At 31.5% G+C, this 24,014-nt stretch overlaps 3 protein-coding genes across 6 annotated transcripts; 2 read left to right on the forward strand and 1 right to left on the reverse strand.

The window, feature by feature from the left end:
- The first annotated feature begins 1,120 nt into the window (after positions 1-1,120).
- On the forward strand, positions 1,121-6,036 carry LOC127241187 (pumilio homolog 1-like). 3 transcript variants are annotated; one of them, XM_051260110.1, is made up of 10 exons: positions 1,121-1,232; positions 1,518-2,508; positions 2,588-3,768; positions 3,865-4,006; positions 4,084-4,191; positions 4,272-4,484; positions 4,572-4,682; positions 4,883-5,077; positions 5,165-5,339; positions 5,411-6,036. In XM_051260110.1, the coding sequence occupies exons 2-10, from the start codon at positions 1,648-1,650 to the stop codon at positions 5,440-5,442; spliced, it is 3,018 nt and encodes a 1,005-aa protein (XP_051116067.1). In that variant the 5' UTR covers positions 1,121-1,232; positions 1,518-1,647; the 3' UTR covers positions 5,443-6,036. The 3 variants fall into 3 exon arrangements, with proteins under 3 accessions (XP_051116067.1, XP_051116066.1, XP_051116068.1); XM_051260109.1 differs by having other exon boundaries at positions 1,145-1,232; positions 1,526-2,508; XM_051260111.1 differs by lacking the exon at positions 1,121-1,232 and having other exon boundaries at positions 1,514-2,508.
- Positions 6,037-13,077: 7,041 nt separating this feature from the next.
- On the forward strand, positions 13,078-15,995 carry LOC127241339 (pentatricopeptide repeat-containing protein At1g60770). Its single transcript, XM_051260345.1, has 2 exons — positions 13,078-13,416; positions 14,517-15,995. Exons 1-2 carry the CDS (start codon positions 13,180-13,182, stop codon positions 15,759-15,761), a joined length of 1,482 nt encoding a protein of 493 aa, XP_051116302.1. The 5' UTR covers positions 13,078-13,179; the 3' UTR covers positions 15,762-15,995.
- On the reverse strand, positions 15,539-21,562 carry LOC127241340 (mitochondrial protein import protein ZIM17). Of its 2 annotated transcripts, XM_051260347.1 has the most exons (3): positions 21,415-21,562; positions 18,928-19,413; positions 15,539-15,657 (listed from the first exon to the last, which is right to left on the reverse strand). In XM_051260347.1, the coding sequence occupies exons 1-3, from the start codon at positions 21,476-21,478 to the stop codon at positions 15,650-15,652; spliced, it is 558 nt and encodes a 185-aa protein (XP_051116304.1). In that variant the 5' UTR covers positions 21,479-21,562; the 3' UTR covers positions 15,539-15,649. The 2 variants fall into 2 exon arrangements, with proteins under 2 accessions (XP_051116304.1, XP_051116303.1); XM_051260346.1 differs by lacking the exon at positions 15,539-15,657 and having other exon boundaries at positions 18,493-19,413.
- Positions 21,563-24,014: the final 2,452 nt, after the last annotated feature.

The raw sequence follows: 24,014 nt of genomic DNA on the forward strand, positions 1-24,014 counted from the left end.
AAAGTATATTATAGAAAATTTGTTATCTACAAAAGAATATCTATATTACATAAAACTTTTATTGCTATATAATTTTAAAAATATTTATATACATATTCTATTCTTTTAAAAAATATATATAAATTTATTTTAAAATTATTAATATTATTCATTCCTACTTAGGTAAAAATGAGCAATATAGTTAAATAATTTAATTAAAATTAAAAAAATTATAAAATATAATTAAAGTATATAATTATATTTTCAATTAAAAAACAAAAATATTAGACATACAAAAATAGAAAATATAAACAAATTAGGTAAAACGAAAGAAATACTATTAATTATTCCATATGTCCGTCTCTAAGGGTTATATTTACCTTTTACGTCATTGTACTTTAATATTAAAATATACTTATATTTGTATTAATTTTTATACAAATGTCATTGTATCAGTATTATAAGAAGTTAATGGAAATAATTTTGCAATTTTTATTTAATTTATACTATATTTTGATATAACAATTAATATTCAAATATTAACCTACAATCAGTAAATAAGATCGGAGATAGTATATAAAAAATACTCCCTTCGTCTCAAAACTATATACTGGATTGTATTTGACACGAGATTTAAGGAATATTGATATTATATTGGTAGTGGGTGAAAAGTACGGATAAAAGACTTTTTTTTTTTTTTTTTTTGCCTTTATGAGTGTATTAATGTAATAATTATTGATAATTATGTAATAATAATGAGAAAGTAAGAATAATTTTATAATGATATGATTATAAAAATAAGACTATTATTTCAAGACAGACAAAAATAATAAACAAAATTATTGTATTGCAAGGACCGAAAAATAAAGATAACAATTATTTTGGAACAGAGAAACTTTATATGCAGCCACGTTACACAACACAAGGCAGTACTAGTTAGTGATAACAAAAAGAAAAAAAGAAACTGCTCCATGGTGGACACGTGGCGACGGCAGAGTGTCTATATATATATTTTTAATAATGGTTGGATTAGCAGATAAGATTAATGGTTTAATCTCAAAATTAACATTAATTAATCATTCTTTAGTTTGCGGTTTCTTCTGCCACTCTTCTCTCTCTCTCTCTCTCTGTGGTTCCAGTTTCGCAAAATCCTCCACCTTGCACGCTCCGAGTGCCATTGCAACAACTGAATAGGGTTTTCCAGAATGCCCTCCCTCAGATCCCTTCCCATTCGGATCCTTCTTCCCTCTCCGGTAACTCCATTTCTTCCATAATCCATTTCTTCATTGCACTGCATTGCACTGCACTGCACTGCATGAATGATTCATTACACACACGCTCGCCATCGTCAAATGTCGATTCGAACGGTTTCTTTATGATACATTCTCTTCTCTTGTATTGCAGTTATTGTCGAATTTTCTGTGCATTTCTGATTTGATTTTGTGTAAATTTTGTTTATAATCGCCGCTTGTTTTGGATGCCTATGTTTTATCGTTTGGATTGCGGTGAATGTTGATTGAATAATGGTTTTGATTTAGGAAATTAGGTTTTGCGATTGATCTGCTGTTTGCTGCGTTTCTCTGTTTTCTTATTTGGGGAAGCAAAGCACATTGTGAATGAATTTTGATGATTCGATTCCTGTGAGAATTAGTCTCTACTCTCATCACCATGAAAGGCTCGATTCCGAAGGAGAATCTGCAGAGCAATGGCTGTTTACAGAGTGAGCTCGAATCGTTGCTGCTTCAGCAGCAGCATAACCGTGATTTGATGCTTCAAAGGGAGAGGGAATTAGACATTCACCGGAGCGGCAGTGCGCCACCGACCGTCGAGGGCGCATTAGGCGCTGCCGGCAGCCTATTCCGGCATCCGAATTTCGACGGCGCAAGCAGCAGCAGCGGCGGTATTAACAATGCCGCTGCCCTCAGTTTGCTGACAGAAGAGGAAATCCGATCCCACCCTGCTTATTTGGAGTACTATTATTCGCACGAAAACATCAATCCTCGACTGCCACCGCCCCTGTTATCCAAGGAGGATTGGCGCGTCGCGCAACGCCTCAGGGCTGCCGGATTCGACTTAGGTAGAAGCTTTTCCGATAGCCGTGGAGGAGGCTTGTCAATGTTCTCAACCCCACCGGGGCTATCGATGAAGAAACTGGAAGATGATGTAATGGAGCTGAGAAAGGCTGCTTTCAGAAACCTGTCAAGGAAGAATTCGACCGAATCGTTGGAAAAGGCTGCCTTAATGAACCTATCTCAGAAGAACTCGGCAGAGTCGTTGGACAAAGCTGCTGCTGCTGCTGCTTATATAAACCTGTCTCAGAGGAATTCCCTGGAGTCATCACTCGACAAGGCTGCTTTTATGAACTTTTCTCGGAAAGGTTCTGCCGATTCAACGGCGGACAAAGCTTCTGCGGCTTTGATGAATCTATCGTGGAAAAAGCCGCAAGACTTTCCGGACAATGGCTTGAACATGGCTGGCTCGACTTCGGGAATGGGAGTTAGAAGGAAGAGCTTTGCAGACATACTTCAGGTTTCGCCTACGCCGTTAATTATCACATTGTTATGTAGTTTTCGTTGAATAACTGTGCTGTTAAACTTTGTGTTTCCAGGAAGGTCTTAGCCAACCTCCAAAGTCGAACCTTTCACGAGCATCTAGTCAGAATTCGGTTGCAGAAGCTCTCGATTCAATGAGAATATCGAATTCTCACGCAGACGAGATGTGGGCTAAAGCCGAATCTTTAGAAGCCACCATGTCCGGTGCTCAGAGCTGCATTCCAACCAATCCTTGTTCCTTGAGATCCTCTCTGGTTTCCGCCAGTCCTTCGGGGGATGGAGTTAATCGATCCTGCAACATCAACTCTGCTGCTGCTTCGATGAACGCCTCTAATCTTCATCCGCCGAGCATTTTCGAGATAGCTGATGTAGCTGCTGCTGCTGCTTCTCTTTCGGGATTAAACATGCCCAACGGTCAGCTTCACCCCGAAAATATAGCGGCGCTGCTTCAAATGGGAATCCCAATAAGTCATCAACAGAATCTGCTGCAGCATTACGGCGACATTTCTAGAGTAAAAGCTCTGCCCGACAACATGAATGCTGCTGCCAATTTGATGAGGGCTAACGGATCAACAACCGGCCTTAATGTCCCGAAATCAGCACTGTACGAGGCTGTGAATTTTCCGAGGAGAACATCTTCGACTGCTAATCTTCAGCACAGTGCACCGCCGGCCAATTTTTCGACTTTGGAAGATCTCAAACTCCTGTGCCAGAACAATAATCTCACCGGCGACCAGACGAGACTTCATTATCCTGCTGTGGATCCACATCAACTACAATACATGCCGAGGAACTTGCCTCAAATTCCAGGGAATTCTTCTAAAGGGATTCTTTATGCCGGCGAACTTCAGGCTTTGGAGAAGGCTTATCTCGAAGCTTTGTTTCTGCAACAGGCGCAGCAATATCATCATCAGCCGCATTTCTTGCCGAAGAATGGCAGCATTAGCAATCTGTACCCTCCGTTTCCTCCGTGCGCAGCTTCATATCAAGAAAACATTGCATTGGCTCAGAGTTCCGGAATTGGCTCCAGGGGAGCTTCTCTAATTCAGAACGAGAAAGCTGCTGAAATGGCGTCGGCTTTGAGAAATGCGAAGGGAGACGCCGGTGGCTTTTTGCATCCGCAGACGGGTAGCAATGCTGCTAAAGGGAAATTCGAGTCGCTGTTAGATGTTCTCAAGAACAATAAGGCTAAAGCATTGGAACTTTCCGACATTACTGGTCATGTTGTTGAGTTCAGGTACATCCTCCCCGAAATTGGCATATATATATATATATATTTATTTGATGACATTATCTTTTACTATATGTATTGGCTTTTGTCGTATTTCTGCAGCATGGATCAGTTCGGGAGCCGTTTCATTCAACAGAAGCTGGAGACGGCTACTGTCGAAGAAAAGACGAGGGTACTACTTGAGATCATTCCCCTGGCTCGTGAGCTAATGGTTGATGTCTTTGGGAATTATGTCACTCAGAAGGTGATTTAAAACATCTGTTTGGATGATGTAAGAGTGATCGTATTGTCTTAACCGGTGCTGTTTTTATGGTCGAATAGTTCTTCGAGCATGGAACCAAAGGTCAACAGAGAGAATTAGCGCGCCACATGATAGGCCATGTTTTGCCGCTTACGCTACAAATGTATGGCTGCCGAGTCGTACAAAAGGTTCCTTCTTCAGCTTTTTGTTTTTATCCGTTGATCGTTGCCCCCGAAGGACTATGTTAGGACATTCATTCTAATGGCAGGCCTTGGAAGTCGTCGATATGGAGCTGCAGGCCGAGATGATAAAGGAGCTCAACGGTTCGGTGATGAAATGTGTTCATGATCAGAATGGTAATCATGTGATCCAGAAATGCATCGAGTGCGTCCCGCAGGAACACAATCAGTTCATCATATCATCGTTCTTTGGACAAGTTGTGACTTTGTCCACACATCCTTACGGCTGCCGTGTGATTCAGGTTCGATTCGTTGCATCCTTTGCTTTATTTATAACATTTTGAGCACAAATCACTCTAATATAAAATACGTTTCTTGTCATCGTGTAGAGGGTTCTCGAGCATTGTACAGATCCGAAAACTCAAGAAATCATCATGGAAGAGATAATGTGTTCGGTTTGTAAGCTCGCTCAAGACCAATACGGAAACTACGTGATTCAGGTACAAGCGTTTCCTTACACCATATAAGTTTGTCCGATCACAAAAAGGATTGAGTATCGTTGTGTTAGCGAGGCCATTCATGGGCTCGGGTAGGAAAGAATGTAGATTTCGTCGAAATGGTGTAAGAATGTCTCCGAATCCTTATCATTTGCTAAGGTTTAAATGTAAGCCTAATTCGATATCCACTCGTATTCGTTCAGCACGTTGTGCAGCACGGAAAGCCGCACGAGCGATCCACGATCATCAACAAACTTTCCGGGCAGATAGTGAAAATGAGTCAACAGAAGTTCGCATCTAACGTCGTCGAGAAGTGCTTAACTTATTGCAGTCCGGAAGAGCGCCAGCTCTTGGTGAACGAAATGCTCGGTTCGACTGATGAGAACGAGCCGCTCCAAGTAATCTCCACCCCTCCGACGAATTAAAAACTTCCTTCTTTTCCAAAAGATAACATTTTTTTTCTTTTTTTTTGCCTTGAATTTCAGGCGATGATGAAAGATCCGTTCGGGAACTACGTGGTGCAGAAGGTTCTGGAGACGTGCGACGACAAGAGCCGGGAATTGATCCTCTCCCGCATCAAGGCCCACTTGAATTCACTCAAGAGGTACACTTACGGCAAGCACATTGTCTCCCGCGTCGAGAAGCTCATCACGACCGGAGGTAAATTATAAATTATCCAATGCTGCAGTGTTTCTTTCGTTTTCCCACCACTAATAATTATCGTATACCAGAAAAGCACACGGGGCAATCCTCCTCGACGTGAAGGTGCAAACAACGGTTCTGTAAATACATGAATCGGGTTCGGGTCAGGCTCAGGCTCAGGGTCCGTTCCCATTGGGGTAAGACGAGACTAAGAGTATCTAACTATCTATCTATATTTAATATCTATATATGGTTTTCGTTGTATATGCATGCATGGAGTAGCTCGCTCGTTCGTTCGGAGAAATAATAAGATCGATCGATCGATCGGGTTTCTGGCCGTCTTGCTAGTTAGTGTAAAGCTTTAGCCAACGATATAGTTTGGGGGATTGGTGTGGCTGGATAAGCTGTTGATGAGGTTTTGATCACTCTGTGTTCTGCATTTCTTGTAGTTTGGGATGATGGTATACATATATATATATATATATATAGAGAGAGAGAGAGAGAGAGAGAGAGAGAGAGAGAGAGATTGAGAGAGAGGAGATGCTGAGATATACATGCATATGGTGTTTGTAACAAAGGTGAAATTAAGGTAGCAAGTAGAAGAAGATTGAAATGTAAGGCAGGGAATGAGTTGTTACCATCCATGGGGAACTGAATCTGAGTGTAAATTATTGAGCAATCAGGGATGATTTGTTTTCAATGATTGAATGAATGAATTATTCAGATTTTAATTTATTTTACTCGGAAAATAATTTATTTTAATTCTCTTAAAGTTCCTATCTCTCGTTTTATATATATATATATATATATATTTTTATCCGGTCTTCAATTATAATTTTGTTGTACACAATTTCCTACATATCTTTAATGACTCTCTATTTAAAAATTTAATTTGTAAAATTACTTTTATATTCTCTTTATATATATTTTTTTATTATTTATTTTATTATTTTACCCTAGATAAAAAAATCTCAAATCAATTTAGAACCAAAAGCTTTCGACTTAGCAACTTTACTCAAATCCTTCCACCCCAGCGACGTGACAACAATGAAGAAATCGACTTCTCATTTCTCTTCGGCAGTGAAGACGATTGCGGCGAACGTAAATTGAAAGTGTCTGAGGTTTGAATTTCATTTCAACTTGTTTATATTTTAGACGATGGATGATAAATCTCCTCCCAACCAACACCAGCACCAACACCATTTCAAACGATTGCGATCTTGTACAAATATTACAAGTCAAAGTCGAGTCCATACTAAAGTGACTTCTAATATTCATTTAGGTTTAACATTGAAGTAAAAATTTTGATTTTATTTTGACAGTATTAATCGAATCTATTTTTTTTTTTTTATGCAAGGTGATAAATTTGAACAATTTTAAAGATTCATTATATATTTTTGCTAATGAAGTACAATTTGTCTTTTTTTAAAAGTTGTTTTCATATAACTATATATAAATATAATTTTATTTATATTTTCAAAGTCTCTCAAATTAATGTATATGTTCAATTTCTTATGGAGATAAAGTCGTGATTTGATTTTAGAAAAAATTAGAAAAATATGTTGAAAGGTAATGTACAACTTCCAGTTGCCAAATCTTAATATCCTTAGTGTATGATAAGTCGACGATAATAAGAACGGATAGCATGAGATTTCAAAAGGTAATGAACATGTTCAAACAGAGAGCATATTCGTTTGCGGTGAATTATGCAACTAATTTTGTCTAGAACAATTTTACTATCTATGAAAATATTATTGCTTAATGTCTATACAAGGGCATTACAATGCATATTACTTACTCTATGTCCAGAGTAAACTAAATTGCAAGTTAATAAAAAATTAATTTTAATTACTTTTATTTAGGTTTAATGTTAGAATATTTTTTCGTTATTTTAAAAAGAAATTATATGTAATTCGGGGATACATTAGAATGTTCTTTCATTATTTTAGAAATTATATGTAATTCGGAGACACATATGATAACGTGATTTATTTCTGAGTTAATAATAAATTGTGTATCTTCGTCCTCATGTTGGTTATTTTGGTTTGATTTTCAAATTAAAGTTTTGAATGAATTGAAATATTTTTATAATTTTAAGTGTTGCTTCTACACAAATTTTACTAAATTTTATTTCTCTTTATTCACTTTTACTTTTCGATGTTATTTTTATTATTTTGATGTAATACATTTATATCTTGTAGAAAATATATTAAGATCCTTATATATAAACTTTTTTTTATTATTGATTTATATATTTAATTTTTATTAACAGAGATAGCATTTCTTAGTGTTCTGCTATTTTTAATTATTATTATTATTTTTTTTTGATATAAATGAGTTTTTTTGAAAAAAATTATGAAAGAAGTGCATTTTACTACTACCCGTCAAACGCTATTTAAGCATTTTTTGGACATGCCAAAAGGTACTATTCCGTGGGATCATGTTGAAGCGTTAGTGATTCAATTTGATGGATCAACACGAAAGTTCACACTTGTTAGAAATATTGTTGTACAATTTTCATATGAAGAGTTTTAAGTCACAATAGGACTTCATTGTAGAGGTCTACAGGTAGCTGATAACATATTATCAACATTTGAATTACTTACTAACTTGCTCAATAGAAAGGTAAGTAGCGTCAAATACAAAAGTAGGGATGAAGTCATGAAAGAATTCCCTCTCTAGCAAGGCCATGTGATGTACCAATTGTTCCCCGATTCATGAGGTGGATCGAGACGAAATTTATTGGGGATGGTGAAAGAAGTTCGAAGTTAGCCGAAAAAATTAAGCAATGAGATATTATTGAATTCACAGTTAGAAAAGTAGAGGAGTCATTGATAAAAGAGGTAATATCTAAATTTTATTTAATTTACAATGTAATATTCTAATTTGTCAGAAACAAGATCCGAAAAAGCTTGATTGTGGTATATTTGTGTGTCTTTAGTATGAATGTTACATCCATGATACATCTACTTGGTGGGACTATGAGAAGATAGTTAATATTGAACGCTATCGAGCTATAGTTGCTACTTCTTTATTAAGTAATGCTCGAATTGAATGAAAAAAAAAATCCTATTGTGATCTAAACATATCCCAATTAAGGAATTGAACATTCTAAGTTTGCAATGACAATAAACACAAATAAAACTATATAGATTTAGTTGAAACGATATACTATTTTAATTATTCCAACATTCGCCAATATTATTGTTAATCACCCCCTACCGATTTCCCTCAAAGATAGAATTGGTCCAATACTCAGATGAGAACGTATAATAAAATCCCTAGCAAGTGACATAGATTTCAAAATTTTACTTATTTCTTGTTCAAACACCTGTCTCTTTGGAGCATATGTAGTTTTTTTAAAAAACAGTTGTCCAAGTTTTTTTGTTGTGACGTGAGTAGCTTCTTATCACCTAAAAACGCAAAAATAAAATATAAAAATCATGTACATATATATTATATATTATTACAAAATATAAATATATTTACATTTTTTAAAGTTATCTACTATGTGTCTTAGGCAAAAAAAAAATATACTGACTACCAGGAAACAACATAGGAATAGCCTTAAACAATCCAGGACGATGGTTTGAGAAAAATGTATATGCATTTCATTCTAATCGACTATTCATACCAATGATGATTCTCAATTTAAGACAAAATTATTTTCAATTATTATCATTTTCGGTATCGACAACTGCATTTAAAGAATAATATAAAATGATATTAAAATTGCAATTTCCGACTCAATCAAAACATGTATATATAAAAATTTTCATATAAATATACATGCATATGAAATGTAAAGAGATCATCATTTGGATGAGAGTCACAACACTTAATAAACAACCATGATACTTAGTTTTTATATGTGTACCATCAAGAAAAATTAATGGTCTGCATCCTCGGATAAACCCAATCAGACAAACTTCAAAGCACAAAAATAGCCATTGGAACTTATTAGTGCCAAACTCAATCTCTAGATCAGCAAAATACTTCATGGGTTAGTGTGCGTCACTGCAGCGCAATACCAACGCAACTTGTCAAAACAATTTCTCCCAGCCTCATGAATATCTTTAATTGCAATTTCATTTTCTATCAACGCTTTCTTATACTTGAGATGTCGTGCCTACATAGGATATATTTTGTAATATTATTGAGCTTATAGGAAGGTTCATCTTAACTTTTCTTTCACAATATGTGATACCCATGTCGAGTTTGTTTTTGGATGACTTTTACTTTGAATATTTTCTTGCCCACAACTATGATCTAGGTTGCATTTTCTAATGCAAAATAATCCATCAGGAACATGCTTTGAAGCATATATCTTCCAATCACAACATTTCACAGAGAAAATGACAATAACTTCTTGTTGATCATTTTTAACATACTTAAATGCCTTGAAAGTTGCAATACTATTGTTCATCAAAACTTTTCGATACTTATATGCATTTTTAAATGATTGTCCTTCTCTATGTATTCCATGACGCCGTGCATGGTTATTTTCACAAAGTACTGCAATATTTGTATTATACATCACATCCATGATATTAGACCTTTATACATAATTTGACTTGTTAGAATTAAAACACCAAAATTATATATTATTTTTGAATAAAAAAGAAAACTTGCATAATTTAGATTACATACTCGGAAGTTTGTTTTAAAATATTATGATCAATGAATATTTTACGTCTGCCTATAGCAACCATGTTCAATTTCAAGAATAAATACAACCGACACATATCTTTTTAAATCTTTATCTCCATCCAAATTTACATATAACTTGTGAACTAGGGATAAAAATTGTAGTTTCATAAATATCGGATCAATATCGCTCTATTTTTTTGCAAGGCTTGCATAGATATCTATCAACATAGTGTCTATTCGATTGACTTTATATGCAGTTCATTTTTATATTTTCACACAACCAACATTTTCCATCCTTCTTGATCTTCTATTATTGCTATAATAATAAAAATATAGCAAATAAATAATTACTTTAAGTATAACTTAAGTTTTTATTGTTCTTCATTTTCAATTGCTATTATGTAAAAATACAACGATAAAACTATCGACATAATATAATCAATTAAATATCACAAAATACTATTAAAAAAGAAAAAATAAAAAAACTATAACCACAATATTCCTATATGAGCCTAAAATTTTCACATGAATACTTACCATCTATATCTGACGGCTATAAAATTGAAAAAGATCATAGAGATAATACAAAAATAAATATTTAGCTCCAAACCATACAAGTCTAAACTTGTTACAAAGAATTTTGAACAAGATCATACATTCACTTTCAAATATTACTATCTTATCTCTGTGTATGTGTATTTTATTTGCATTTCTATTTTGATATGAGATAAACATACTATATTCTTGCTAATGGTAAGTATTCTTCTTCTGATAAAAAGAAATTAAAATTGTAGCTCTCCTAATAGATTAACAAACTACAAAATATAATAACTCTCAATGAATTAAGAAGATAATAGTTACCGTGTAATAAATTTAGTTATTTATTACACAAATAATCGATAATCTAACAATCTAGTTAAAAAATAAAATACTGTAAAAATTTTTAAATCTAAACATTACTATCATTGATTATATATTATAGATTGAATGAAATTTTCATTTGTTTCTGGTTGATATCACCATCCGTCGCTTCCATTTTGTTCGGAATAAGAAACATAAAATAAAATTAGGGTTCACGTATAAAATCGGGGGATAAAAATAAGAAATATGAAATGAAGTAAATAAGGACATTTCAGTACTTTAAAATGGGTAGGGAGTAATAAGAAAAAATTTATTAAAATATAGAGTAAAAAAATATTTACATATAGGGAGTAAATAAAAATTTATATTAAAAATTAGAAATTTTTTTTGAAAATTGCCCTAGTTTATATAGAAAAGCTATTTTTTTGGCCAATCACGTCAGTTTACTTATAACAGTATATAACTTTTTATTTAATATAAGGTAAATGTTATGTAATACTCTCTTTCTCATTTAATTGTATGTTCATTTGACTAGACACGGGTTAAAAATAAAAATAAAAATATTATCTTTTCTTTTTATGGTAAAAGAAAAAGTAGGAAACGTAGTATTTTTTACTTAAAAAAAAAATATAAATAAATTTAGATGATAACTAAAAATATAAAAGTGAGAATAAATTTAGATCACAAAGGAAATATATAATAACTAGTGGTGTATCCGTGCATTGCACGATTTGTATAAATTATTGAAATAATATTAGATAAAAAAAAATTTATTATATTGGTAAATATGTTACAAGAAGATACACATACTTTTCAAACAAAACAATAATTAATACATAATTTACTATGTGGTGATTTTTCGGTCATACTCATGAAGGTGGAGCTAGTACTATAAATATATAAGCACGATTTATAATTAATAATTTATAGTAAAGTCCATAATTATTATAAATATATATATAGTGTTATGAACATACCAAAATAAAAAATATATATACATTTATGCTTGACAAAGAATATATACTACTCCCTCTGTCCCGAAACTATAGTTTTAGTTGTGTTGGACACGGAATTTAAAAAATATTGATATTATATTGATAGTGGGTAAAAATAAGTATATGTAAAAAATATTTTTGCATCTGTGAGTGTATTAGTGTGAAATGTAGTAACAATTGTGTAATAATAATGAAAGAGTAGGGGTAATTATACAGTGATATGGTTATTTATGAAAATAAGACTATTGTTTAGGGACGGACAAAGATAGTAAACAAAATTATTGTATTGGGACGGAGAAAGTATTATTTTTTAAAAAAATTTCTTATATACTACTCCCTCCGTCCCACATAATTTGTCCCTATTTTCTATTTTCGTCCGTCCCACATAATTTGTCCTTTATATTTTTGGAAATATAATTATGCACTTTAATCGCATTTTAAATTTTATAATTTTCTTAATTTTAATTAAACTATTTACTTATCTTAATCTTAATCTATAATTATTTTTACTAAATAATAATTATTTTTACTAATACATTTCTTAATTATTTAGTAATTATACTTTACCTAAATTTTCGTGTCTACAGTAATACACTCATATTACATGGGGCGGAGGGAGTATTATATTAAAATATTACTTTTACACGTAGATTTTTGAATATTAGTATTATATTAATTTATAGTGGAAAATATAAAAATACCCCTATTGAAAGTTGTAAGAGTATTAATTATGTTAAGTAGATAGTAAATTACTACATTGACAAATGATACTTAGGACGAACAAAAATAAAAAATGATATCATTTCTTATGCGACGGAGGAAGTTGAAATCATCATTAATTTCATATACTCCCTCCGTCCCTTAACAATCTATCTATTTTTCCATTTTGGTCCATCTCATAACAAATATCAATTTTCTTTTTTTTTTTTAAATTAATTGTACTATCTACTTAACATTACAAATACACTTCTAATTTACAATATATTACACAAATGTCATTATTTTTATATCATACAATACTAATAAAGTTAATTTAGTCTTTTTATTTTATTTCAATATAATATTAATATTTCTAAAATATAATAAAAAAAATAAAAAATAAAAAAAATGAAAAAAAAAATATATAGATATCGGACAGAACAGTAAAAACCATACAAAATTACATTAATTTACATTAGTCCCAAAGGCCCAATCTAAAGCGAATTACCCGAAATACCCTCAGAATCCTCCTCCACCAGTTATGTTAAGTTCGAGTCTAGGGTTTTAGCTCCAGAGCCAGTTGCTGATGCAATCGGAAGCTCCTACTGTAATTCAAAGTAAAAACTTGCTGTCAGTTCGATCGAGGAACGAAAATGGCTTCCTCGTTTATGCAGCAGTTCGCGAAACAGAAGAGCATAGTGAAGAGATCGTCCAAGAAGTATTTGGAGGAGGCACTTTACCGGAGGCTATTTAAGGACGGCGGAGAAGAGCAGAGAGTGAGGGAAAAGCTGAACGAATTTCTCAAATCTGGAAAAAGCGCCTTCAAATGGGAAGTAGACCACACTCTGAAGATTCTTCGCAGCCGCAAGCTTTACGCTCCGGCGCTCAAGGTAACCCCTCGTTGAGGGGGATGATGATTCGTTGGCATTTACATGTCTGTTTGTTTCCGGCAGAGGTTTTGGTAACCAGAGGTCAGATTTAATCTGCATTTGGCTCTGCGAAATGAATTTTTTGATCCGCTGCTGATTTTCCTCCCTAGTGTTTCTTAATTTGACAAAGTCATAGTATTTCCCTGTGCTGTAGATGTTGACGCATTTACACGAGTACATGTATATTGTTGTTGATTGATGGTGAATTAGTGATGATGTATAGAGCAGATTTTTGGTTGGTGGATGGAGTACGGTTTAGGAATAATTGTGGCTTGTGTTTCATGGATGATGCAAGTTATGCTCAAGAATAGTTTTCGAGATTCCCCTCCCTTATATGAGAGTTGCATTGATTGTTCTTTATGGCTAAACAAATAGGAAATGTATGTTAATTTTTCATCTACTTAGTGCCTTTCCAAATCCTGAATATGCTTATATATATATGTATGCATAAAGGTATTTTGTCAGTAGTGTTAATTTATGATTATCATTCTGCTATTAGGGTATATCCGAAATTTGTATCTCATGGTATGCGGGAAAATTTTTTTTGTTTTAGTTGCTTAAAATTGAAGGGGCTATTGTTTCTGCTGCATATATAAGTTGCAATTACAAAATTTCATTTGGATTCTGAAATAGTATTGTCATTTGTGCAGTTTTAACACTTGTAAAGAGTACTTCATGTAGAATGCATGCAAGAGTAGAAAAGTTGTGAAGCGAAAGTGAGAAAATATAGGCTGTAGTTTTAGATAGAGAAAAGAATTAAGTTAAGCTGAAAGATTCATTTCTATATAGTGATGAGAATCTCTTAAAGTCTTTGATATGAAAGCGTCTGATCCTCATACGCCTATATGTAAAACTATGGAATGGGATAGCTAGTATACAGTTTAGCAAATCTCACTTGACTTTTAGAACAAGAAATTAGATAAATAGTGAATGTTGATATCTGTTGTTATATCAGTCTGCTTTCTTATTTGCTGTTTCGATCCATTTGGATCTTCATAACTATGTGCGTGTGAGTGTATGCTTGCAATAAAAGTCTTTGTCCTTTATTCCTTTCTCTACAGCTCTCAGAGACTATGGAAAAAAGAGGGATGAATAAAACAGTAAGTGATCGAGCAATCCATCTTGATCTAGTCGCAAAGAGTCAAGGCATTGCTGCTGCTGAAGGGTACTTCGTCAGTCTACCTGAATCCTCGAAAAGTCATCTTATTTATGGCACTCTTCTTAATTGTTACTGCAAAGATTTAATGATTGGAAAAGCAGAAGCTTTATTCGAGAAGATGAAAGAACTTAATTTGGAACTCACTTCTATGCCGTACAACAGCCTTATGACCCTATACTTAAAAAGCGGACAGCCGCAGAAGGTTCTGGCATTAATCCAAGAAATGAAGGCCAGTGATATCATGCTCCACACTTACACTTACAATGTCTGGATGAGGGCTCTTGCTGCTGTGGGCGAGACATCAGAGGTTGAAAGAGTTATTGATGAAATGAAAAGGGATGGCCGAGTTGCTGGTGATTGGACGACATACAGTAATTTAGCATCGATTTATGCTGATGCTGGACAATTTGATAAGGCTGAGAAAGCACTCAAGGAACTCGAGGCTAAAAATTTGAGCAGAGAACTCTCGGCTTACCAATTCCTAATCACATTGTATGGGCGTACCGGAAATCTTCTTGAAGTTTACCGTGTTTGGCGATCGCTGAGGCTAGCTTTTAAAGAAACAGCCAATATAAGTTACCTGAATATGATCCAAGTCTTGGTCAACTTGAATGACTTACCAGGCGCCGAGAAATGCTTCCAGGAGTGGTCAGTTAATTGCTCGACGTATGATGTCCGTATTGCAAATGTCCTTATTGGAGCTTATCTCAAACAAGATTCAATTGAGAAGGCTGAAAAGATCAAAAGGCAGGCCAAGAGGAGGGCATTGAAACTGAATGCCAAAACTTGGGAGCTTTATCTCGATTATTATCTGAAGAAGGGAGTTATGAAATCAGTTGTGTATTGTATCGACAATGCAACTTCAGCTGGAAGAGGGAATGGCAGCAAGTGGATCCCATCACCAGCTGTTGTCGAGAAAGTGATGCAACATTTCGAGCAAAACAAGGATGTTTTAGGCGCCGAGCGGTTCCTGGAAATCTTGAAAAAGTCGAAGGATGAACTGGGAGCCGAGGTGATTGAACCCTTGATTAGAACTTATGCAGCTGCAGGGAGAAAGAGCCCGATCATGCAAAGACGTGTTAAGATGGAGAATGTCAAATTGAGCGAGGAAGGTCAAAAACTGCTGGATGAGATCACCGAGGACTGAGATCTAAAGATTACTAGCCGAAGATCAAGATCGACTGTTGTGTTCTGTGTGTCGGAAAAAGGTTAGTTCGTAATTTTCTTGATCTGGTAAGTATGGTGAGATTTAATTGCATCAGCTGTTTAATTTGATTTCTTCAGTTCTTGCCAAGATGTGTTGCTAAATGCATTTCTGATCAAGTTTTTGCTACTTTTGGGTAACCACATAATAAGGATTATACTATACTAGTTGGCTTCACAGGTTTTTTTTTTTTTTATTTCTTCTTTATATTATTATTTTTAACTAGTTTTTATTTTATCATCTGGTTTGAATTGAATTGCATTTCATGTTGTAATTCAAAGTGTCTAAGAATTGAGCTAAGAGATTTACACATATACATGCTACCTGTATTTTCTGAGATTGTACTTGCTTTTTATCACTTCTCAACAGCTAGAAGATACTCCTTGTGTCCCAGAACTATAATTTGGGTTGTGGTGTTTGGCACGGAATTTGGTAGTAAATAAAAAGTACGGGTAAAAAACTTTTTTACCCTTAGGAGTGTATTAGTGTAAAAAGTAGTGACAATTGTGTAATAATAATGAAAAAATAAGAGTAGTTTTATAGTTATACGATTATTTATGAAAATGATACTGTTATTTTAGGAGACACAAAAATAGTAAAAGGGGCGGAAGGAGTATATTTTTTCAAAATAATATGGGAACTATAGATGTTATTAGCCATCCGTACCACTGCAGAAATACCATTCCATTTTATTTTATTTTATTTTAGTTATATTTGTATTATATAAAATTTTATTTTCTATTCAATAATATATATTGATATATATTTTTTTTAAAAAATTAGTTTTAATAATAAATAATTTTGATATAAATATAAATGGTTATGTATTTTTTTATTGAGTCATAGAAAAGAAAATATAATGTGAAGAATTCAAGATTTACTGCAGCGATCAATTTTCCGTGTTAAAACCACCGAAGTAGTATAATGATTTTGATTCAATGACGAATCCAAACAAATTTTAGATTTCAGAACTCAATAAATAAAGTCACGTTGTAAAATTGATATTAAACCAAATTTTATTAAAATCATAAAAATCAAGCATGTTGAAACATTATCAAAAGCATCAAGTATGCCCTAACAAATAAAATAATAATAAAAATAAATATTCTATCTTTTCAGCTACAATTCACACCATTTCATTATATAAATAAAAATATACATAACAAATATAAATATATGTAATTAATTATATAACAAATAATAAATTTATTTTAAAATTATCAATATTATTAATTACATAAACAAATGAATAAATAATATTATAATTCATTATTATTAAATAATTAAATATTATTTTAAATATTATATTCCTAATAAAAGGTGTCAACGATGTTGAGACGAAGAGAGTTTATGATTTATGTCTTTTATAAATACAACTGCATTTTGTGTATTTTTTTCGTACATAAGAATATGACAGTCACTAGGTTTTGTATACCAAAAGTGCATGCCTTGGAATTTTTTACTATGAGATTAATTTTGATTGATTTTTTTTATTATACAATCAATTTGAATATATATTTTGTAATGCTACCAATTCAATTATTTTTATATATTCATTCATTTTTGTTCTTAACAGGAGAAAACAAAAACCAAAAAATGAATAAATAGATAAAAGAATTGCCCTCAACATTAGACAGAATCTCGAGACCTGAAACATAATTTCATTATAATTTTATTTATTTTATCTCCATTGACATCGTTCTTGAATATGTGAAACTTTCAAAAACTAAAATATATTTTGGTGGGAAGTATATAAAATGAATATAAACATATATACAATCTTATACTCACTCATTCCCTTAACAATCTACCTATTTTTTCATTTTGATCTGTCTCGTAACAAAATATTCATTTCTTTTTTTTAGTAATTGTACCGTCTACTTAACATTTCAAATACCCTTCCAATTTACAATATATTACACATGTATCATTATCTTCGTATCATACCATACTAATAGAGGTAATTTAGTCTTTTTACCTTTAATTCTACTTTATTTCAATATAATACTAATATTTTTAAAACTTCTTGCGATATATAAATATGGGACGAAAGAAGTAATATAATTCATATCTAGTACAACTTTGTCCAAGTCTAAGGATCTCATTTACTTTTTTTTTTTTTTTTTTTTTGCTCATATTGATCATTGAATATTAATTATTATATCAAAATACAAATTAAAAAAAAAAATTAAAAAATTACTTCTATTAGTGTATTATAATACTAATAAAATAACATTTGCACACAAAATCATACAAATATATAAGGATATTTTAAATATTAAATACGGACGGAAGGAGTATAAAATATACATATAACTATATCATATTTAATAAAGATTTATGCTCAAATGTAGAAATACACTATTGGTGTCTTTGTTTTGGGGGTTTGAATTTTGGATTGTGATTTTAAATAGTAAAAAATTTGAATTTGAATAGTTGTATGATATAAAAAATAAAAAATAAGTGTTTGATTGATATTTTTTAGGAAAAAAATTTGTGTGAATAATAAAATCCTCACCAATTCTTCAAACAAACACACCCTATATAAATTTTATAAATTAATTATCAATTAGCAATAATTCTAAAACAATACACAATAAACACAACTTTCCTGGATACCAACACGACGCTTAATTGACAACACATGAAATATAAACCGATCACACAAATTATGAACCGACAACAAAACATATACATTAATATAATACAAATTCATCGAATCAGCCGACAACAAATGACAATACTCGACATATTTACGAGTGATCTTAGCAACACAAGACACGAGTAAAATATAACTTGACACTACATGATAACAACCTACGAAACACATTATATTGATTCAAACTATACTACATGATAACAACCTACGAAACACATTATATTGATTCAAACTATACGCTAACAATCCGTAGCTCATATACTGTCAGCACCGTGTTGATAAATCAGTTAGTACCCTAACAATTCCCCGGAAAAACACACTTATGATCAAAACTTCACGTTCAAACGATATGAATCATATCATGGAACCCAATCAACAATGACAAAAATGTAGATTAAGCCACCATTATGCTCTCTAGAAATGTAAATTATGGCTCGAGATTTTTCTTACCAGCAAGATCCTCAAGAGTGAGATTAAGACTCTCGGCAGATCCTTTCTTCACTTCCTCACCCCGAGCAGCCAAGAACTCCTCGACACTACCAGGCTCTCCAAACCATCCCAATCTATCGGCAATCAGGTGCAGATTGTTGCAACCATCACATCTGACCACCACAACGCCTTTCTCGTATGACTCACGGCAAGCTGTCTTCATAGATCTTGTATCGCACACTTTGCACGTAAACATCATGACAAGATCATGTCTTGCAGATATCTTCAAGTTGGAATTTACTCGGTGCCCTGCAGCAGTCTTGTCGTTTTCTGAAGTAGCAGCAGTTTGGGTCGTCCCAGGATTGGGATTTGTGCTGCAACTTTCACATTCTGAAGAATTCTCCGCTGCTGGAACACTGGATTCTGCGACTGTCTGAAGTGTTCGGGTATACTGTTCGTAGCTGCGATGGAAAGAATTTGGACAAGGATGGAAGCTACGCGAGAGCTCTGCAGCAATGAGAAATAGCGAGAAGTGAGAATGCATTTCTGTCTGGAACTAAAGCTAGCACGATTTCACGATTAATTATGAAGAACTAAATTTCCATGTTTTGTCAACTTGTACTTATAAATTTACAGAAATATTCATCATTACATCGACATGAACAGATTTGAAGACAAGTAAGATCTTAGCCTATCGCTACAACTTCCATTGAATGAATAAAATCACTTAGGGGCGGTTGTTACTGTGCTGACTATCAGAGAATATCAATATATATCCGCAGTACATGATATATAAACCGAAAACATAAGATATATATTTATACAATACAAATACAAATACATCAATGATAGCACATGGCAATTAGTCAAAACAAGATATATTAACGCAACACACATATAACATAAAACAGATAACATATGCTAACAATTTATACATCATGTGTTGTTTGTTCTACTTTCATGTGTTGCTTGTTACTCTCTTCATCCCGGGTAAATAGTTCATATTACTGTAAATACGAAAATTTAGCTAAAGTATATTTAGCAAATAATTAAAAAAAATGTATTAGTAAAAATTATTATAAATTAAGATAATTAAATAATTTAATTAAGAGTAAGGAAATTATAAATTATGAAATTTTAAATGCTATTAAAATGTATAATCATATTTCCCAAAAATAGAAGAACAAATTATGTGGAACCAACCAGAATGAAAACAATTGACATTTTATGTGAGACGAAAGGAGTATATTTTTATACGTTGATTGGGGCTAATTAGCACCATACTTATGAACCTCAATCAGCACCCTAACCCTTCCCAAACACTTATCTCGACATTGATAGCTAAGATATGCTTCCGAAAAAGTATTTGATGAAATAGTTTTGAGCGAAATAGAACTCTATCAATTTATAGAACCACACATTCCAATCAATTACCTAATGATACAAATTATAATCAAATTCGAACAGAACTCTATTAATTGAATAGAAGCACCACTCCAACCAATTACCAAACATTACATAATCATATCAAATACGAACTAAAATTCTAATAAACTACACAGAAGCTCACATTCCAACCAAATTGCAAATGATGCAAATTCATATAAAATTTGAGCCAAGACTATTAATTGGTCGAAAGCCACATTAAGGGTGTTTGTGTTTAAAGGGTTTTTGAGGAATTTTCATTATTCATTCAAACTTTTCCTCCAAAAAAATATCAAATCAAATACTTATTTTTATTTTTTATATTATACTAAACTCAAATTTACATTCAAAATATCGCATCAATATTTATTTATATCACCATATCTTACCACAATTCCAAATTCAAATATTTTCCTATTTGAATCCCAACTCAAAATCCAAACTCCCAATCAAACACACTAATTACTCAATCGTACAAATTCATATCGAACTTCAATGAACAACAATTCCATCATGTAGTTGTGAAAAAATTAGAATAAACAAATCTCAAATATTCTTTGATTCGAAACCATATATAATTATAACTGTAACTAACGAAAGTAATTCTGCTGTGGATGATTAAAAGAAGGCCTAATAATTGTAAGTGATCAAGCAACAAATTCTACAGAAGAATTACTGATAGATGTAATTGCTATTTATCCACAAAGCATATCTACTTTTTAAAACTGCTTTTTCGGGCAGTAGACTGAACGAATTCATAAATATACTCAAGAAATCCTTTCTCCGAGGAAGATATTCCAACTAATAAACCAAAGTTCGACAAAAATTTAGAACCCTATTTTGGAAACATCCCATCTATTCCAGCTCAAATTAGACTCCGCGCTGTTAAACAACTTCCACAGTAATTCAAATACAGGATTTACACTAGGAAACTCAAAAAATTCAAAAAAAAAAAGGAACCCTAAGCAAATCCACTATTGAACATCCACTCAAAATCTAGCCAATCCAGAAACAGCGTGGCGTCTTTGCACAAGTAGCTACATGAATAAAGCATGCAATAAAAGATAGGGAAGAGTGAGGTACCCGTTGGGGAAGGATATTGAGGAGCTCTGGCAGCAAGGAGAGAGAGAATTCGGCGAGCCGCCATTTCTGTCTGTCTTATTTCTTGCGAGAGAGAAAAGTTCCTGACCGATTGATATGGTAATGCCTCTGCTTGCACAGGAAGCCTTCAAATCGAAATTACCAATTTACCCTCATATTTTGGGTTGGAATTATTTTAAATGGAAATAAAATGGGTTTTATATCACAAAATTTCTTTTATGGTATTTTACCAAAAATCTCCTATTCATTAATTTTACTTCCTTTCTCCCAACATTCTTGTTTAAGATTTTTTGTTTGTTCCAAAACAATGATATTATTTTTATAAATAATAAAATTACTTTTATTTTTTTATTTTTATTACACAATTGTCACTACTTTTTACATTTGATACACTCACAAGGCAAAAATATCTTTTATTCCGATTTTTTACCAACTATCAATGTAATATAAATATATTCTTTAAATCACATGTCCAACTGAATTAAGACTATAGTTGGGACGGAGGGAATATTTTTTTTTAAATATGAAATTAAAATTTATTTTTTATTTTTTATATTATATTAAAAATTAATTTTACATTCAAAACATCGTATCAATAACTATTTATATCACATAATTCAAAATTTTTATTATTTAAATAAATTTGATAAAAAGATAGATGATGTCTTTATTTGTAGGGTTTTGGTTTTGAATTTTAATTTTAAATATTTAAATTTTTAATTAAAATATATGATATTTTGAATATAAAATTAAATTTTAAAATAATATAATAAATGAAAAATATATGTTAGATTTGATTTTTTTAAGAAATTTTTTTTTGAAATAGTATAAGTAAAACAAAAACTTGTACAAATAAACAATATGATATATAGAAAAACTAGTAAAAATTAATTATTACTTTTTGAATTAGAGGTAATAAAATTACGAATAAATAAAATTATTTACTACAAATAATTTGTGAATAAATTTACGAACAAAATAAAAGAAAAAAAAAATTCACATAATTACAATTGACAGAGAAATATATAAAAACAAATACAATCTAATATATATTCCCTCTGTCCTATAGCTATGTATTCGTTTGTTTTTTACACGGAGTTTTAGAAATATTAATATTATATTGGAATATAGTAGAAATAATTAAAATAAGTGTGATATAAAGATAATACATTTGTATATTATATTATAAGTGTGATATAGTACAATTACTTAAAAAAAAAAATAAAAATTGATATTTAATTATAAGATGGACAAAATGAAAAATGTATAATTTTTTATGAGTCAAGAAAGTACTATATTTACTCTTGAATTTGTATTTGCAATGTGGCTACACATATTTTTTCTATTTTTTCTTAAAATTTTTTTGTAGAGCCACTATTTAAATAATAAAATAAAATAAAATAAGGGGTCTGGTGGATTGTAAAATAATATAATACTAGCTGATGCCTATGTTACGCAAGTTTGAACTTAATCGTATTTATTTTATTATAATTTTCTATATATATTACATATATATTTTTATCAATTTAAAAAGAATAAAAATAAATTATGTATATATATAAAATAAAAGATATATAAGTTGTATTTAGTTGTAAATTTTCATAAATTATTTATTATTCCTAAAAATTAACATAAATTTCTTTATATATCTTATTTGTAAATAAATTAGAACACTTTTAAGGCAAAACAAAAATTAACCTATAACAAAAATAATATACAATATTGATATACACACAAAGCTTTGATAATGAAAAAGTAACCATACAATTAAAGGAATTAGGTCATCTCCAATCGAATACTCTATTTGGCCATATGTAACAATACCGAATATATAATTTTGTATACCAATTTTTTATATGATATTGATATATATATATATATTATACCAAAATTGGAAAAATAAGATTTGATATTACTTATTAGTTAAGAATTATTGATTACAAAGTATAAATTCCTCTCATGACCAATTCCACACTTCAAATGCAACATACATATGTATGCATAAATATATAAATATATTCCTTCCTATACACCAATAAAAAATTAAAAATTTACACCAAAAGTAGCCAATTTAGAGAATGTAGTAATCAAAATCGAACTATGTGAATTTATATTTCATTTTAGGACAAATATATTCCAGTATCTTCCTTTTATATTAAAAAAAAGAACTGTAAAATTATCATTAAAGCAGAAAGATGATACACAGTAAACTACTATAACAATCTATTTATATATATACATATAGAAGTATAACATTATAAACTACTAAACAAAATCCTCCACCGGAAAGATTAAACAACGTAATAAAAGCAACGCCGCAAACAAACATATGCTCCATTTCGACAGCTCCTATCAAAACATGCACCTTACTCTGGTGAACATCCATTTTAGCATACAAAGAATATATTTGTAATTTTAGGGGTTTAAAAATTGAAATTCTAAAATTTATTCGCAATTTCAGCGCATTTAGGTCAAATAGCATTAAATAAGAACCGTTGAGGAGTTGGACGCAGAGTTTATGAAATCGCGAAAGAGTTTGATACAATTTTAAAAGTACGGGGAATTTGGTACCTAAAATCACA

The sequence above is a fragment of the Andrographis paniculata genome, unplaced genomic scaffold (assembly GCF_009805555.1).
Source record: "Andrographis paniculata isolate CXL003 unplaced genomic scaffold, ASM980555v1 Contig82END, whole genome shotgun sequence".
Taxonomy (NCBI): Eukaryota; Viridiplantae; Streptophyta; class Magnoliopsida; order Lamiales; family Acanthaceae; genus Andrographis; species Andrographis paniculata.

What these genes read in the sequence shown, in the direction of transcription:
- LOC127241187 (XM_051260110.1), top strand. Translation starts at nt 1,648, where the DNA reads ATGAAAGGCTCGATTCCGAAGGAGAATCTGCAGAGCAATGGCTGTTTA. An exon ending in GGAATTATGTCACTCAGAAG is followed by an intron (nt 4,007 to 4,083) that starts GTGATTTAAAAC and finishes ATGGTCGAATAG; the next exon opens with TTCTTCGAGCATGGAACCAA. An exon ending in ACGGCTGCCGTGTGATTCAG is followed by an intron (nt 4,485 to 4,571) that starts GTTCGATTCGTT and finishes GTCATCGTGTAG; the next exon opens with AGGGTTCTCGAGCATTGTAC.
- LOC127241339 (XM_051260345.1), top strand. Translation starts at nt 13,180, where the DNA reads ATGGCTTCCTCGTTTATGCAGCAGTTCGCGAAACAGAAGAGCATAGTG. An exon ending in TTTACGCTCCGGCGCTCAAG is followed by an intron (nt 13,417 to 14,516) that starts GTAACCCCTCGT and finishes CTTTCTCTACAG; the next exon opens with CTCTCAGAGACTATGGAAAA.
- LOC127241340 (XM_051260346.1), bottom strand. Translation starts at nt 21,478, where the DNA reads ATGGCGGCTCGCCGAATTCTCTCTCTCCTTGCTGCCAGAGCTCCTCAA. An exon ending in TCAATATCCTTCCCCAACGG is followed by an intron (nt 19,414 to 21,414) that starts GTACCTCACTCT and finishes TCATTGCTGCAG; the next exon opens with AGCTCTCGCGTAGCTTCCAT.